Here is a 16,668-nt window from a genome sequence, read left to right as displayed (position 1 = left end):
AACACGGGTTGGGGTTTTGTTCTTTTTGTTCTTTGTTTTGTTTTTCCTTTTCTATTCTTCTGTTCTTTCTGTCTATTTTCTTGGTCTGCTATTTCTTCTCCTCACTATCACTTCTATAGGTTGGCCACCTGGGAATGATGGTGTGGAACTTACGGCCGTAGTTCCAGTGGAGGGAGATGAAGACTAAAATTTCATCTTTTAATATTATTTCATTATTAAATATTATGTATCTGTATTATTATTCTTTATTAGTTTTCATAATCACTGTATTATCCTATGGAGTTTCAAGTTTGAATGCATGAAAAGAACATATGTCAGGGGAAAGCTATATATTGCTTAGAGAGGTATGTGTGCAATGTAACATGTTCACTCAGCATAAATGTTTCCACTGATGCAAGTGTACCACAGATGTACATAACAAGGAAAGTAGCGCACGTATGACATATACGTTCTAAATTGAGAAGCTCAGAGCAACATGTTTGTTACCTTACAAGGAAGCTGTAAGACTGTATGATGTATAAAACTCAATGTCACATTGTACCACCCTTAGAGAAACATGTAGGCATGACCGGGTGAGAGGGTAGAGGAACATGGAGAAACGCATAGACCAGGCATGAACACAACATCATGAAGTTTCTCTCCTGACATATATATAATATATAATAAAACTTTCTTGGCAAGATAACTGGTGTCCGGTCCCGTAAATTGAATAATAACGGGGAAACCCAAGAGGCTTTAATTCCAAGTCTACAAAAGCAAGTACCGCATCGTCAGCTCGAGGACAGATCCGTGGTCGAGGCCGAAGCAGAGGAGGTCGTGCAAGAGGCCGTGCTATTATGGTCCGAGGAAGTAGAGGCCGAGGACGGGGTAGTCGAAGTGCAGGGCAAGGAGCACTTTTTAGACAAGAGGACCTGCGTCGAGTTTTGCATCTTCAAGCTCAAACAAGGGCATGCAAACAGGTACAATCTGGATACTCGCAAGTGGGCAGGTCCTGTGTGGCAAAAGGGTGGTTGCCATGGTTGCGAGAGAGTGACAGTCGCCTAAGCCAATCCGTTGTTTCGTCCCGGTTCGAAATAAAGAGCTGTGTTTAGTGCAGATTAAACGGTCTAGAGTTTTTTCAGAGTACTTAGATGTTAATTATGCAGTGATATTTATAGAAAGTTTAAACAAATTTGGAAAAAAGTTTTTATAAAATTCTTACCTACACTACCTTTAAACCCTGTACAATAAATTAATTAGTAACAGGAAGAACGTCCATCATCAAGTAAAGCCAATTTTGCTGCGCTTTGGCAGCCTGCATGTAGAGTCTTTTGCTCCTCTGGTTCTGGGTGTTTCCACCGCTGGTGTCATTCTGGGGCGTCCATTCTCTGATACAACATCAACTCGGGATATTGTGGAGTGTGAGATTACAAATTTTATTAACATGGTTAATTTAAAGGGGTGATGAACTGAGAAATCAAATTTTCCTTGAGCTTTTAATATCTAAGAGGTTATCATATTATAAGAATATCCTGTAAGTTTCAGAACTGAAAACGTCCTTGTTAGTCCAATAAAAGCTTTTATTTACACCAGCCTCTGAAAACGTCTCGTTTTGAAAAGTGGGAAACTATGACGTCGAAGGGGTTAAAACACCACCCCCGCAGAAGAAGATCAACACCTACTTCAACACGGTCGGTTTAGCCCCGCCCACCGATTCGCGCAATACACGCATAGCTAAGTAGCCTAACTTACATGTCTACCTCGTGATGAAACCGGATCGTTCTACCGAGCAATACAGAATATTTTGCAGTGCCTGGTTGTGAAAGAAGACAGTCGCTGCATAAGCTTCCTCTGGATTCCAATAGGACTTCATGGATAAACTTTATTTTTAATGACGTTCCAGCTGATGAGGGTAAAACATCGTCGTCTGTTCGCTTCATTTCACTGAGGATTGTTTTGTAAACAAGACTGGATTTGCAGACCGATTAAGAGTAAAGAACGGTGCTGTGCCGTCTATATTGGATCTGACAGGAATTGTGCAACACACGGACTCTGGGTCGAACATGTATGGGTGAATCCGGTTGCCATTTGACAACATTGGACGTTTTCCCCCACATACACCGACGGGTGAGTGAAACTCATTATAATATGCAAAACTGTTATCCACTCACAGCAGTGGGCGTTTATTTCCAAGTCTTCAGCGCGACACGCCCATAAAAACCGACCGTTTTTCAGGAAGGCTCACAACTTGGGTACAAAATAGCCTATTACTTATTCATTTTGATGTTTTAGAATGCAAAAACCAAGCGAACGTCTTAAGTTGACCTCAGATAACAATATAATAACATTTTAAAAGCCAGTTCATGACCCCTTTAATGTTTTAAATGGAGAAAGTCTGAAAACAGTAGGAATTCCCAGTGTGACCCTCCTGACTGTCCTTTGACCATACGGGAAAGCCATGCTTTTCCTGTTTCTCGTCTCGCCGCGTGAAAATGCCTGAAGTTAGAACAGCTGCTACTGTATGTTAATGTCTGAGACCATTTGCCTTGAAAGTTGGAGTTCCAGGGTCACATGCATTTCCATTTGCTTTGTTTCAGTGTCTCCACCTTTAGGTAATCCCACCCTCTTTGAAATGTATAAATTAGAATGTAAGGTTCTTTTAAATCAGACTATCTTTGAGATGACTACAGCGACGCAATAAAGAACTTCTGCGTGAAAGATACCTCAAGAGTCTCCTGGTCTGTTGCGTGGAAGAATAAAACTTCACTACGGGAGCATGGGAGATGTTCTGTGATGGGGGAGACCTGCTTCCTCAACTGTTTCCCAAGAGCACACTTCCACACCGATCTGGTCCCAACAGCCCTGAAACAACTCTGCGGTGCTTCCATTTTCACTAAAGACCTCCAAAGCATAACCTCATCTGGATAAATGAGAGGAACGAGTGGGAGACAGCATTTGTGACCCCTGCAGGACACTATGAGTACTTCGTTATGCAGGTTTTAACTAAAAGGTCTTTTATTGTGAGTGTGTAATCCATATGCTCACCTAACAATTAGGCTATAATCAGTGTTCGAACTATACCGTGTCCTTTGGGGGAGCCCATTTTTTTGGGGGGGTGGGGGGGTGTTCATGCACTTGCGCGTGCAAAGGATTTAAGCGCCTTTCAGACGCGGAATGCGCAGCGCTATGAAACCCATTCATTTCAAGGACTTCCAAAGATACATAACAGCTACAAGTGTATGCAAGTCTATGCAAGCACTATATACAGGATTCACCGTATTGACACAGCAAACAGCCATTCACAAATAGTCTATAGGATGTCTTTGAGTTCACTTGAACAAGGGTTAAATTACTCGTCGGCTACAGAAGAATATCACAATTCCTGCGTTCAATTAGGCCTAAGACATTGAGAGTCAAGCAGACCTATAACAACCCCAGACACAACACATAATTAGGAATAACATGCCTTACCTTAACACAGAATGGATTTCAAGAACTTTGCGCAGATCAGTGGGCTCCAACGTTTATATTTTTTCTACGAATCTTTGAGTTAACATGTATTAATGATTGGAATTTGCACTGCAGCACCACCACACATTGATGATAAGAATAGCATGTATAGTTATCTTTATTGAAGTGAATTAGGTTTAAATCGCCGTCATGCATGAATTAAAAATATTTTTGATGTTTTACACATAATACTCCACTATGATCACATTACACAAAACTGAAATTGCACGTCAAAATAAAACATTGTCAATATTTTTTGAGACCCCCAAAATTTCACGAATCACGTAGTGGTTCCCCCGTAGTTCGCACCTGTAATGGATTTTTTCCCTGAACCTGACTACTCTACAATAATACTCACTCTAATTGGCCAAGTCTTATACTTTTACCAGCGCATCTACACATAGACGTCCGCTGAGTCAATTTAACCTACCCTCTACCCTAGCGCATCTCCAGTCGACGTCCGCCGGGTACTAATCCTATAACCCTGGCGCATCTCCAGTCGACGTCCGCCGGGTTCTAATCCTATAACCCTGGCACATCTACAGTCGACGTCCGCCGGGTGCTAATAATTCTAACTTACTTGTTCTTGCTGCGCAGCTTAAATAACAGACAGACTCCAGCAAATGTCCTTTCAATGCTTTTAATTTCGGCCAAGAGAGTTCTCGAGCAATACTCAGAGAACTTCCCAAGTAAAAACAAGGCCGGTGGATCTCAGACAAATTCCATTGAGAATCCCCCCGAAAACACTGATACAACAGTTTTTATACAATATGGAGGCATGCCATAATGACATTAATTCCATTGGTTCTTCATAGGTAGACTGTTTTGTTACTGGGTAGAGGAGACTTTGTTTTAATGTTTCTAACTTAGTCATCTGTCTAGTTGCATTTCCCATATTTGTTATTTATACTCAGTCAGGTGTTTGACACACATACATTCATCTGAAGTACAGAATGCCTTAGTACATTGTCTCAGATACTCAGCTGGTTAAATGAGGTCAAATGTCAAAACATGGTTAGCTTAATATTCAGTTTAAAATTTTCCACCACACACCCTGGCTATAATTCATTACTATTACTCAGTACTTAAATGCATAGTTATACTGTAACAACCTTAAAATAAAGTGAAACTAAATTTTTGGTGATCTATCCCATTAATTACTAATCAGTGGCTTATGTAACTAGCTTATGTAAGCTAGAAACATGTGTATTATACTTAGGTCATGTTGTATTTTTTCAGCTTTGGTTCCTTCAGCTGGGAGTGGGATCCAGCTGGTCTAAAAATGTTGTAAAAGCAAAAATGTTCTGCAAATAAGCCAGACTATTTGCCAGTTTTTCTCTGTCCACTTGTTGAGAAATTCAGAGTAGCACATTTTTTCTATCTTGTTTCTATCTTGTCTTACTGTCTTCATTAAATGTCAATAATATGTATTATTTACACTCATGCAATGAACATTCAGCATTGTAAAGCTGGCAGGTTTTGGAGTAGGCATGTGCTGACACATGCGGTCACAAAAAATAGCACTTTTCAAGTTGGAGGAATTATGATAGGCTATGTGTTGCCATTTTATTTTTATTTTGACTGTTTTTACTGTGAAGCGCTGGTTCTTACACTGATGTTTAAAATCATTATTGAAGAATAAATTATACATATTTCAGATATAATTAGATAGGACCTCCAAATTAATAAATATAGCCATTTATTTAAAAAAAAAGAGAGAAAGAAAAAGAAATTCACACTTAAACTTGATACTTTAAGAATATAATAATTTTCATTGTGGCTTAATTCCCTGTGGTACATCAGCTTTTAAGCTCACGCCAACGAGTGAAAGCCCGACCGAGTGGGACTCCTGTCCGGTTTCTAGCACGGTCCGATTCTCTTTTCCTTTTTCTGGACATTTCTGACCGAGTTTTCTTTGATTTTTCCATCGTCCGAAATGCACGCAAGTGGCTTCATGTGTTGTTGATGTGTGTGACGTCGTTGCCGTAAAGCATTTCGTGATTGTCGCGAGATTTGTCGGGGACGTCGCTCTCAAACTGGCATTGCTGGTTTTTCCAGCAGCATCCCCCCCAAGCTATACTACCAGTATGATTCGCCCTACTATGACATTGTTTACCACTGAAACAACTTTGAAGCTGTTATATTAAGGTACAAATCTTGCATAGTGTGCCTTAAACACTGTGGGGGTGGTTAGCGAGGCTGTTTGTGCATGCTGCATTGAAATCAGTTCCCGGTCACGCACTGGTAATTGCTCGATAGAGAACTGATCACGCTACAACAATGTTTCGCAAGCGGACATACCACGTAACCGGACACGACTATTTAACTGAGCGACAGCTACCGATAGCAGCACGGGGGTGACGACCCCGCAGATATGTTCTAGAAGCAAAATCTCGCCCTGTAGCTCTTGTATAGCCTTTTCTGCCACTGGATTTTTGTTGATATTTTTAGCATCGCTTACCTCAATGGCCAAATTGTGTTGAGCAAGCACTGCATCCTTGGCCAGTGCTGAGAAACCTGGCGCTGGGTCCATTCTAATTATGGCAAAGGGGCCATAGAGAGGACGAAGGCTAGTACACGTACAAATTTGTTTATTTGTTTATTAGGATGAGCTAACGTTCATAGGACGAGCTGACGCTCACGTTTAAGCACGTCAGCTGCAAAGGTAGACCCGACCATCTCAGGTGGGTTGCAGCTGGACTGCTCCACTGCAAACACTGGGGACTGTGCCAGTGAAGCTCATTGGTGACAACCCTTACTGGTAAGCTGGACGGCCGACTCCAAATCCATGGCGACGACAAGTCTCAACTGGTGTGCCCATCACACTAACACACCACTGTCGACCACCACCATAGAGTGCATCGTCGTTCCTAGGTTAGTGTTGCATGGTTTGCTTACGTCATGACTTCGTCGTACAACTAAAAGCCCATCTCTTGCCAAGGTAACAGTATTTAAATAACGTTACACATCTTTAACATTACTAACCATCTTGGAAGGATGAGTACCCTGCCGAAGATGTGCTAGCACCCTACGAAGGTACTCTGGACACTCTGGCTGAATGGACACCCACGAGGCTCTATTGGCAAAGGGTACCTTTTGGGCTCCGTGCAAGATGTCAGTGACGTCAGTACGGCATACCACAGAGACCATAGATTCACGGACAAAGCTACAAACTTGACATGCAGGACTATCACATTGAGCAGCATTACGACTAGCATATTCTGATGGGAGAATGGCAGCCCCGGCGACAAGAGACCTGGAAGCGGCTTGCAGTGGAAAAGAAAGTGGACAAGCAACTCAAGGAATTCACCTCTGCACAGCTTTTCAAAGGCCAGTATGCATGGTTTACTGTCAGTGAGCACACATGCCTTCTGTGATGACTGAATAATGTATGGGCTGCAATGTTTGAGGGAAGCAGCTATGGCCAGGGCCTCAATATCGCACGGAAGCCAATTAATCAGATCAATCACAGCTGTCAACTCACCACCAGCGACAACATTGTCGAAGGGAGCAAGGATTGACGAGCAACCCTTAAGACGTGCCAGGACTTTACACACACCGATGAAGGACCGTAGGCCACAAATAGACATAGGTGGAGGCACATGAAGCCAATGTTGCAATACAGTGTGAACTAGCATGAACAGTACCCTGATTCCACACCCATCCCAATATATTGGTCTGGACCGGGGCAATGACAGTTTTACAGGGAGCTAAGCACTGATTGCATGCTTGGAGAGCCACTAAGACACTGTTCCACACTGCAAGAAGGCCTTCAAGAGTGTCAGCCCCACAATACAAGCCATCAGCAACCTTAGCCACCTGTCCCTGTTGAAGGAGATCGCCAAGTACTCGACAGGTCAGTTCTTCTAATGCCGTTTCTGAACCAGGCATGCCCATGGCACATCTGGCATACACACGGACTCCCTTAAATGGCGTGACGACCCCGCAATATTTCATAGAGGCTTTGGACAGTGGAATTTGGTAGAAGGCCTTGTTGAGGTCAGTGGCGATAATATACCACCACTGAGCAATCTGATGCAACGTTGTGTCCACATTTGGCATAACTGACGGCTGGGGTTTGCTATAACGACCCACGTCTGCGAAAACTGTAACAAGAGGAAACCCCCAATTAGGTTTTTGATAAGAAATGATGGGTTGACATATTCAATATCGACGTCAATGTCCTAGGCTTTCGAAAAACGCCTAGTGATTCTAGCTCGTCAAATTGAGCCTGCAGTTCCTGTAACTGGCCCCTGGTGTACCGCGGAACCCTTCCCTTCCGTTGCGGTGGTTGGACAGGTCCAATGTTTACCCTCGCCTGGAAGGGGCCAGCAGGCCATTATAGCTCCCAAACTGCAGACTGAGGACCTCATCAAATGCCCTATGATGTCATGAAATTATTATCTGACCTTATCTCATTAGACCCCAATGGTATTATCCATGGTATTAAATGGTAGACATCAGAGACAAGTGTTAAATTTGGTGAACTGGACTTGCAGAAGAGGGGCCTGAGAAGTTTCCATTACGGCTTGTTCGGTTAGGGACTTTGGTACGCAAGTCATGTGGACATGGCATACATGGTCATGTTTCTTAATTCCCTGTGGTACATCAGTCAAATTAAGAATGCTGATTTTTTTCGGATACCCCAATGACCAACGATAGAGCAAACCAGTGTGCACTGCCCAAATGCGGCTCGACAGCAAGCTTGTCACTAATGTTAGCTAGTTTGCTGGAAGCTCAAGTTTGACAAAATCCACCGGCCATACAGTATGTGATGGGGTGGCATGAAGTACTTAAGCTCGCCGAATGGAATGTCTGTCTCCATACGTTTGACTGGCTCCATACTCGTATGTGTCAGACCCCACACAGACCTGGTGTTGAGCAGGGCAGATGGTCATTACATTCCATAAAGATGATGCCAACGAGAATGTCAGAATCCAGGTTTTACCACTTTTTTACCAAGAGCTTGTGGCCATCTCTCTGAAAGTATACATACATGTGTGTATCTCTCCCACTACCTTCAATGGTGAGAAACCATCTGCCTGACGAGCTGACTGCATACTACTGGAGACTTTAAGGCCCAGTCTGCTGGCACAAGCTGCCCTTATCATGTTTCCCGTCGCACCACTGCCAAGTGAGAACAACAAAGTTTTCTATCGTGGGGAGAGTTTCTCATCCTCCACAATGTGTTCACCTCCGTGAGTAATGCCAGAGTCTCTGCGTAGTAAATTATCCTCAACAAAAGCCATTAATCTCTGGTACAAATCCTCTGGTCCTTCATTAGACTCTAGTTTAATAGCAGAAAAATCAATCAAATGTGCACCGGTCGACTGGAATCCATAATGTAGTCTGATTGTCTGCCATATGCTATCAATCCATGTAGAGCTCTTAACAACAGTATTTCGGGAAATACCCAGAGCTGATCTTCCCGACCTCTCACTCGTTTCCTCTACCCTTTATATTCCCAGCTGTGTCTAACAGTGTCTGTCAGAGGATTGTTTTATGTCGTGTGTGCGTTGCTGGTCTGTTTGTATTTGCTGTGCTACTTACCAGTGATCTGTGTTCAGGATTCCTCGACGTACTGATTGGTACAGAACTGTTCACCTGCTGGTCCCTGTCCTCGTCTATTGCTAGACCTTCCTGGATTCTCTCATTCTGACGGTGGTTTCCGGTTCTCTTCAACTCCGCAGTATTGCGGGCTGTTCTCTCTGGAACCGCCAATCAGAGAGGCTTCACTAGGGGAGAGCGGGGCACAACCTAACGCTTTTTGGTTTTGGCTCAATTAATTAAAAAATAATTAGGTTAGATTAATAATTTTTTTACACAAGCAACATACACATCTCTGCTACAAATGAACACTTAAAGTTTTTTTCTAGGACCTACCATTTTCGTACAGTTTCACTGAAAGTGACAGAAGTGCAAATGTTACAACTTACCCCATATGCGGGGTTAATTGTAACAGACAGAGGGGTTAGTTGTAACACTTGTGTGTAACACACATAATTCAGTACAATTTAATTTGTATAGTTTGATATTGTTTGTGCATCTGTATAGACAGATATCCATAAATATCCCTCATCCAATCATCCTTCTATTATGGATCAATATCATGGATAGAGACATAGAAAAGGGCTGCATAGTTTTGCAATAAATAATAATAAATAAAATTATAAATATTGTAATTTCAATTAAATTAGATTTGTGTGTGGCAGCTGCATGAAGTACAATTATTATTATTATTATTAATAACAGTAATGATAATACAAATGAGCTTAAAATAAAAATTTAAAGGGTTTATTGCATTAATAACAGGCCATATTTTTAATAAATAAACAAGTTATCATTCATAGTACACTAAATTTTAAACATTTTAAATCCCAACATTGTTTGTGAAAGTCTAACAAAGTTAAATGTATACTCAAACCTGAAAAGTTGTGTGGCTCCGTTTTCATTTGATTATCATTGTACACTTGACTTGGAGGCTTAGTTGTAACACTCTGTTAGAATTAACCCCGCTGTGTATTACATATTTTAAACCTAGCTAACAGTCGCTAGGAATTGCTGACGTGTTTGAAAACGGTGCTATGTTTGAGCCAACAAGACAGTGATTAAGGCAATATAAAGTTAGATTTGGAAACGTATACACCCAACTCAGAAACCGAAAAAAACCTATGATGAAAAAAATTACTTTCATGGTGTCAAAACACTCTTTGTCCAGTATCTTCACGATATATAATCAAAACTTTCCGCAAATTCGCGGGAGACCGTCTTCTGGCAGCAAGAGAAAAATAGCGGAAAGACAGCCTGCTTGATCCTGACGAACTATGTAAACGGTCCGTGTTACATTTAACCCCGCGTTAGGTTGTGCCCCGCGCTCCCCTATCACTCACTGTGTTATGGAAATTTGCTTAAGCTTACATTGTTTACAAAGTTTTCTAATAAACTTTTCACGTCTCTTCGCTTGTGTTCATAACAGATGGCCCCTGCATCCCTGCGTCAAATCCCTGAGTCCCCTAATTAATAGTTTCCATAATGCAGTTTTACTTGTTATGTTGATGTGGTCCAAACACGGATCTACATTGGCAAACGGAAAGCACGTTTGAGAGCTCACAATGAGACATTCAACCACAACAATGCGGCCCCTTCACACAGCATGACCTTACAAAACCCAGCAAGCTACTATTGACATGGAAACCAACTGGCAAGCAAGTAAATAAAAACTCTGAAACAAGAAGAGAAACTACTGTAGCTGTGCTTACCCAGCTCAACATGTTCCTGCTTAATGCGAGACAGAGAAATGTGTATTCATGTCAGTACACTGAAAGTACATGTGACAACCTTGATTAAATGTTTTCATATTTGAGGGGAAAAAAAGAGGAAGATAAACGTTTAAATCTTTTTTTTAAGATAAAAGTCTGTATTTCAAACTAGCTTAAAGACCCCCGGTGTTGAAAAGCAAGCTTTTAATGTTGTTTATATTTCTATGTAGTGTGTTAAATGTGCTTTAAAGACCAACCATGTGCAAATTGATAAGTCAACACCATTGCTGAGTGTTTTCTCCATAAAACTGCAGTGAACCAAAGACAGACTCAAAAACGCGATCTGAAATCGCTGTTGTTTCTTTCGCCACAAACTACCTTGTAACCAATCATGTCAACGTGTAGGAAATAACAGTAGGAAATAAATGTAGGAAAGTCAACACAAGACAAAGAGAACACAAGACAGGAATCATGACAATAGGTTTATATTGGAAAATAATACTATTGTATAATAAATATAGGAAATAATCCTATTGTAGCCACCCTGGTTGCTTTTAAAATCCCTTTATAGAGCTTGCTGATCTCTGCTTAACTTCTATTGATCTCACCACTATTGAAAAGCTCGATGAAGTCCAGTGCATGCTTCAGTATCGTCCTCATGGACTCAAATACATTGCTTCTCAAAACCCCCTGTGGCTGAGGGCCCACCTCAAGACCTGCAATAGAAACACATCTATAAAAGTCAGTGGTTCTCAACCCAATAACCCAACAAAGGGTCACATGTCTATTCTGATAGGATAACAGACAGCAGTGTAAAACCATGTTAAATGAGGTGCAACTGTAACAGTAACACCTTACAAGAAGGATGCACTAATAAGCATTAATTCATGCTTAACTAATGCACAGATAATTATGAGTTTATTATTTATGAAGAACTAAACCATTCACTAATGATTCCCACATCAGACACAAATAAAGAGTCTATTTAATTAATAGAAAAAGTAATATATGAATTCCTATTAATTAAACATTTAATCATATATTATTCCTTAATGACATAAAGTATTAAGTATAAATGAATGTGTTAACCATAATGGGTCAAAGCCATGCATTTTAACTTCTAGTTGTCTGCTTTAATTAATCATTAGCTAATGATTTGCAAAGGATATCATGTTATGACTTTACTTAATGAGGCACATGACTATTAACTCATTATCAAGTAATATGGCACTAGGTTTATGAATTTTGACATCCCCATGTACAGAGGAAACTGCTTGTAACTCCTTGTTGTAAACTGCTATACTGAAATCCATGGCTTAGCGTGGATGTCAAAACCAAAATGACATATTACTTAATAATGAGTTAATAGTCATGTGCCTCAATGGGGTTTTTGGCTCAAAATGAGGCGGAGATGGTAAAATCATCACACTAGGGGGGTCCAGGGGCATGCCCCCCCGGGAGAAAATTTTGCACATTTTAAAGATAAATGCATTAATCTGGTGCACTCCGCACGTCATTATGGCTCAAAAAATTAGGTGGTAAAAAAAAATCCAGATCATGTCTACACATGAAAGCGTACCGCACCTTCAACTGGCTGAAAAAAAAAACACTTTTTACAAGCATGTTTTTTTTTTTAGGTATTTTAATAATCAGATAATTCGATTTTATTTACAGTTGGGTTGTAACATTCATTTAGGGAACCTTTTTTAAGAAATTGAACATACTTGGATGGAAAATAAACAATTTACCTGAATGTTCCCCAATTCACAAAAAGACAATGCTCTTTGACATTTCCTATTTATTTATTTTTATTTTTTTGTAAACTGCCTCTGCTATCACAGGGTTTGAGGCGACCGCCTCAGTCAAATTTCGGGCCGCTTCCGCCTCTCGACAAAACTCAAGTCAGGGAATCACATGATTAGATACCATGATTAGATATTCACTATTTTTTTTGTTTGTAAACTGCCTCTGCTATCAGTAACTGTAATGTGATTACTGATGAAATTATACTATAATTTTTACATTTTCATTGATGAAATAAAGTAAAAATTGTCTAAATTGACTATTGTGCCTACTAGGGGTGGAGCCGAATCCGAATACGGTATTCGGAAAGGTACAAATAATGTGTTTTTTACGAATACTTATTCCGAACAAATACTTAAAAAAATATTTGTATTCGGGAACAAGAAATACTTTATATCAAAAAGCTGCGGTCCTCACGAGACTGCAGTGCGCGAGTTGAGTGAGTGACGTTCAGGAAGAGTTGACTGACACAGGCTTCTCCACACAGCAACAGAGAGGGCTCGGCTGAGCGGAAAAAAACACTTAACTGCATCACTATTTTTGTTTAATAGATGTTTGTACCTTAACTATGTTCCAGTGGCAGTTTATAACTTTCGGGAAGCGGAGTTTGATCGGGAGTATATTCCATTATTGACGTCTGCAGACGGGTGCTCTCATGTTCGCTCTGTTTACGTAACGTTAGCTCTGTTAGCTCGGTAACGGTAATTATTTGTTTAATGGCTTGATTGAATTCCAATGTAGAGTGCGGTCTGTTATTTTAACAGGCCGCTGCTTATAAGTATAACACACCGTTGCTATGAAAAACAGAGCGTTGCCATGGATTCTAAACGTAGAGACAGAATGGACTATTTTTCTTTTTTTAGCGGGAGCGATACAATCGTTTTTTAAATCAATAAACTCCTTTTTATATCCATATTTTGAGTCAAATTATTGATTTATTTGGTAGGTAGCCATGTAATAAATGTAGAGCGAGGCGTAGTTATAGCGAAAACCCTTCAGGCTTCGCGTCGGGCTCATAATCAACCTCCTCGCTATAAATTATCCCTATAACTTATTCTGTCTGCACAGCGTCCTCCACCGTGGTGTTGGGGTTCATAATGTTCACAATTGTATTTTATTAGTGGTTGGTTTAACCATGGTTCATGAGGTAATGGCTGACTGTTATTTTCTTTTCAATGACTTTTCTTGTTACATGTTCATTGCTGGATTTATAGAAAAAATCAACCAATATTGCATATCCATAATTATTATAATGGATATAATTAAAGAATCCATACACTATAAAGTATTTTTAAAGATTTTTATGGCTATTTTGAATTTTACTCGAATACAAATACAAATACAAATACTTTTCCTCCCTGAACAAATACAAATACAAATAGCGGCTGCTTTGCACACCCCTAGTGCCTACAAATTCCACAAAAGTGGGTCTCAACAAATTCTGTTTTTCTGATGCGAGACGTTTATTTTGAACGATGTGCATAAAAAAGCGGTTCCCTGCTGAAAAATCCAGCTAAAGCCAGCCGAGGCTGGTTGGCTGGTCTTAGCTGGTTTAAACTGGAAGTAGCTGGTTTTAGTTGGTCACCCAGCCTGGCTTAGCGGGTCAAGCTGGTCTCCCAGCCTGGCTTAGCTGGTTTTCATCTGGTCTCCCACCCTGGCTTAGCTGGTCAAGCTGGTCTCTCAGCCTGGTCAAGTTGGTGGTCAGCTGGTCAAGCTGGTCTCCCAGCCTGGCTTAGCTGGTCAAGCTGGTCTCCCAACCTGGCTTAGCTGGTCTCCCAGCCTGGCTTAGATGGTCAAGCTGGTCTCCAAGCCTGGCCTAGCTGAGGAACATCTTACCTAATTTAAAATTAATCAGATTCCATAGTCCATATACAGATAAGGTTTAGGCATCATAGTTTGGCAGCCTAAATTATTAGGTGTTCAAGCACTTTAGTACTATCAAGCACTTTAGGAAACACGCTGTTTAATTATTCAGTGTTATGATAACCAGTGATGCGCAGGTCAATGTATAAACAACCCGCAACCGACCGACGTTTTCAACTACCCGCCCGCAACTCGGACCGCAAAAAAAAGTAAAAAAAATATTGTACCCGCCCGCTTCCTGACCGCATTTTTTAAAAGTAGTAAATGCTCATGTGAGCGTTATTGGGACATCTCGTGTACCAACACAGCATCGCAAGAAGAGGCCTACACATAACAATGGCAAAGCCAGCACTTTGGTCATCATCTTTCATTATTTCAGCAAATGTCTCCCACACTTTTACTCTTTCTATTTGTGTATTTGCGGAGCTTCCACTCCACAGTCTTCACCTTTTCTCTTGCCGCCTCCATCTCTCTGCTGTAGTGATCACATGGCCGGTTCGTCTACGAATCGTTCTTTTGAACCGGTTCTTTTTAGTGAACCGGTCGAACCAGTGCACTAAATAGAACTGAATCGTTCGAAACAGTTGGCGTCTTGCGTCAGCGCTGATCCACAAGTTACTAAGGTTACTCACTTTCAGTTTCAGACATGCCTGACAGTCCCTCCGAAACGAAATAAATCAATATCCCGAATTATATTTTACTCCAGTAACTCCAACAGTTCACTGAACCGAGACATGTTGGTGCCACTGTTGAGAGAAGTGATGAGCACGAGCAGCTGATACTGCGCATACTGCGTACTACCGAACGCACAGGGACAGCGGCAGTTTCGTGCCAGTTATTCAGCCAATAATGTGTAGGGCTGTAGGCTATATTTCATCAAAAATTGTGTCTAGTACTATATTAATACAAATGTTTAATTGGCATCTTTTTTTCAAACGACCCGACCGACCGCGACCCGAATATCATTAAAAACATTTTTGGATGACCCGTAACTGCGGGTAACCGCGGGTGACCGCAGGCACCCGCTCATTTCGGATCAACCCGCGCATCACTGATGATAACAGGTTAAACATCGATAAGACGCAAATAAAAATATTCTATATTTGTGATATTTAAACGGTCTATTATTAGTGAATATATTAAATATATTGTTCTTGTTTTATTATAAATTTTAACCAGTGCTAATTTAAATAAAATTAATGAAATTTAAATGGATGAATAAACAAACATGTTGCCCAATTGTTATTTTCTTTATTTGTCTTTATTTATTATATTTGCAAAAGACACAAATTAAAATAATATTTTATATTTGTGATATTTAAACTGTCTATTATTAATGAATATATTAAATGTATTGTTCCTGTTTTATTATAAACTTTAACCAGTGCTAATTTAAATAAAATTAATGAATTTAAATGGATGAATAAACAAACATGTTGCCCAATTGTTATTTTCTTTATTTTTCTTTATTTATTATATTTGCAATGAACGATTAGTTACCTTTACATCATTAAAAATTGTTGTCTCAACTGTACAGTTGAGACAAAGTTGAAACAAAAAGCACATTATTTTTATGAGCTTATTGTGGAAAATATAAACTATGGGTATTATTGATTGATAATAATATCTTAGTCTAAAAGCTAATGAAATGTCATGTGGAAATTAACTTCTTTTCAGTGTCTATTTTTGTGTGAAAAATCAAAACGCAAAAAGTGTCTCAGCTGTACTCAGTCTACCCATATATGCTGCGTGCCTTTGAAGTGTTTTAATGTGCATGTGCATGCGCGTGCGCGTAAACATTCGACTGGAGCGCGCGCAACAGCAGCAGATGGAAACGAGCAAACGTCATCAACTGACAAACAGCTAAACTAGCGTTCCCTATCGAGGGAACTCAACACTGCGTCGATAAAATCGACTCTTTGGGGACGCTCCCTAAGCGTGGCCCTCTGAAGTATGAATGAAACTAATCCAATCCTGATTGGTGTTGCATCGTGACGTAACATGTGATGGCATACCCGGAAGTATAAAAGTGACGCTGTCACAACACACACTAGCTTTCGCTCTTCAGCAAGCGCTTTATGTTGAAACTGTCTGATCTTATTTGGTAAGTTGTTTGTCTTATTATTGGAAAGAATGGCCAGTGAGCAGTTCAAGAAGTGTGTGCATCCCTGCCCTCGTTACATCACGGGTGGGGACGCACACTCTCTCTGTGTGAATTGTTTGGGAGTGCAGCACGCACGGGCAGCTCTCGAGG

General features: G+C 40.6%; 1 protein-coding gene across 2 annotated transcripts in view; it reads right to left on the bottom strand.

The window, feature by feature from the left end:
* The window catches only part of aspa (aspartoacylase), a 285,896-nt gene that overhangs the window by 31,377 nt on the left and 237,851 nt on the right, over window positions 1–16,668 (bottom strand). Inside the window, exon 4 of one of the 2 annotated variants that reach the window (XM_089129992.1) lies at window positions 11,357–11,464. The exons of the other annotated variant lie outside the window; for it this stretch is intronic. Coding sequence (XP_088986118.1) covers window positions 11,357–11,464 — 108 coding nt within the window. The remainder of the gene's footprint in view (window positions 1–11,356; window positions 11,465–16,668) is intronic. 2 annotated transcript variants of the gene reach the window in all.

The sequence above is a fragment of the Pimephales promelas genome, chromosome 4, assembly GCF_988280905.1.
Source record: "Pimephales promelas chromosome 4, fPimPro1.hap1.1, whole genome shotgun sequence".
Taxonomy (NCBI): Eukaryota; Metazoa; Chordata; class Actinopteri; order Cypriniformes; family Leuciscidae; genus Pimephales; species Pimephales promelas.
Note: the sequence above shows the minus strand (reverse complement) of the source record. Positions and strands in the feature narration are given on the sequence as shown.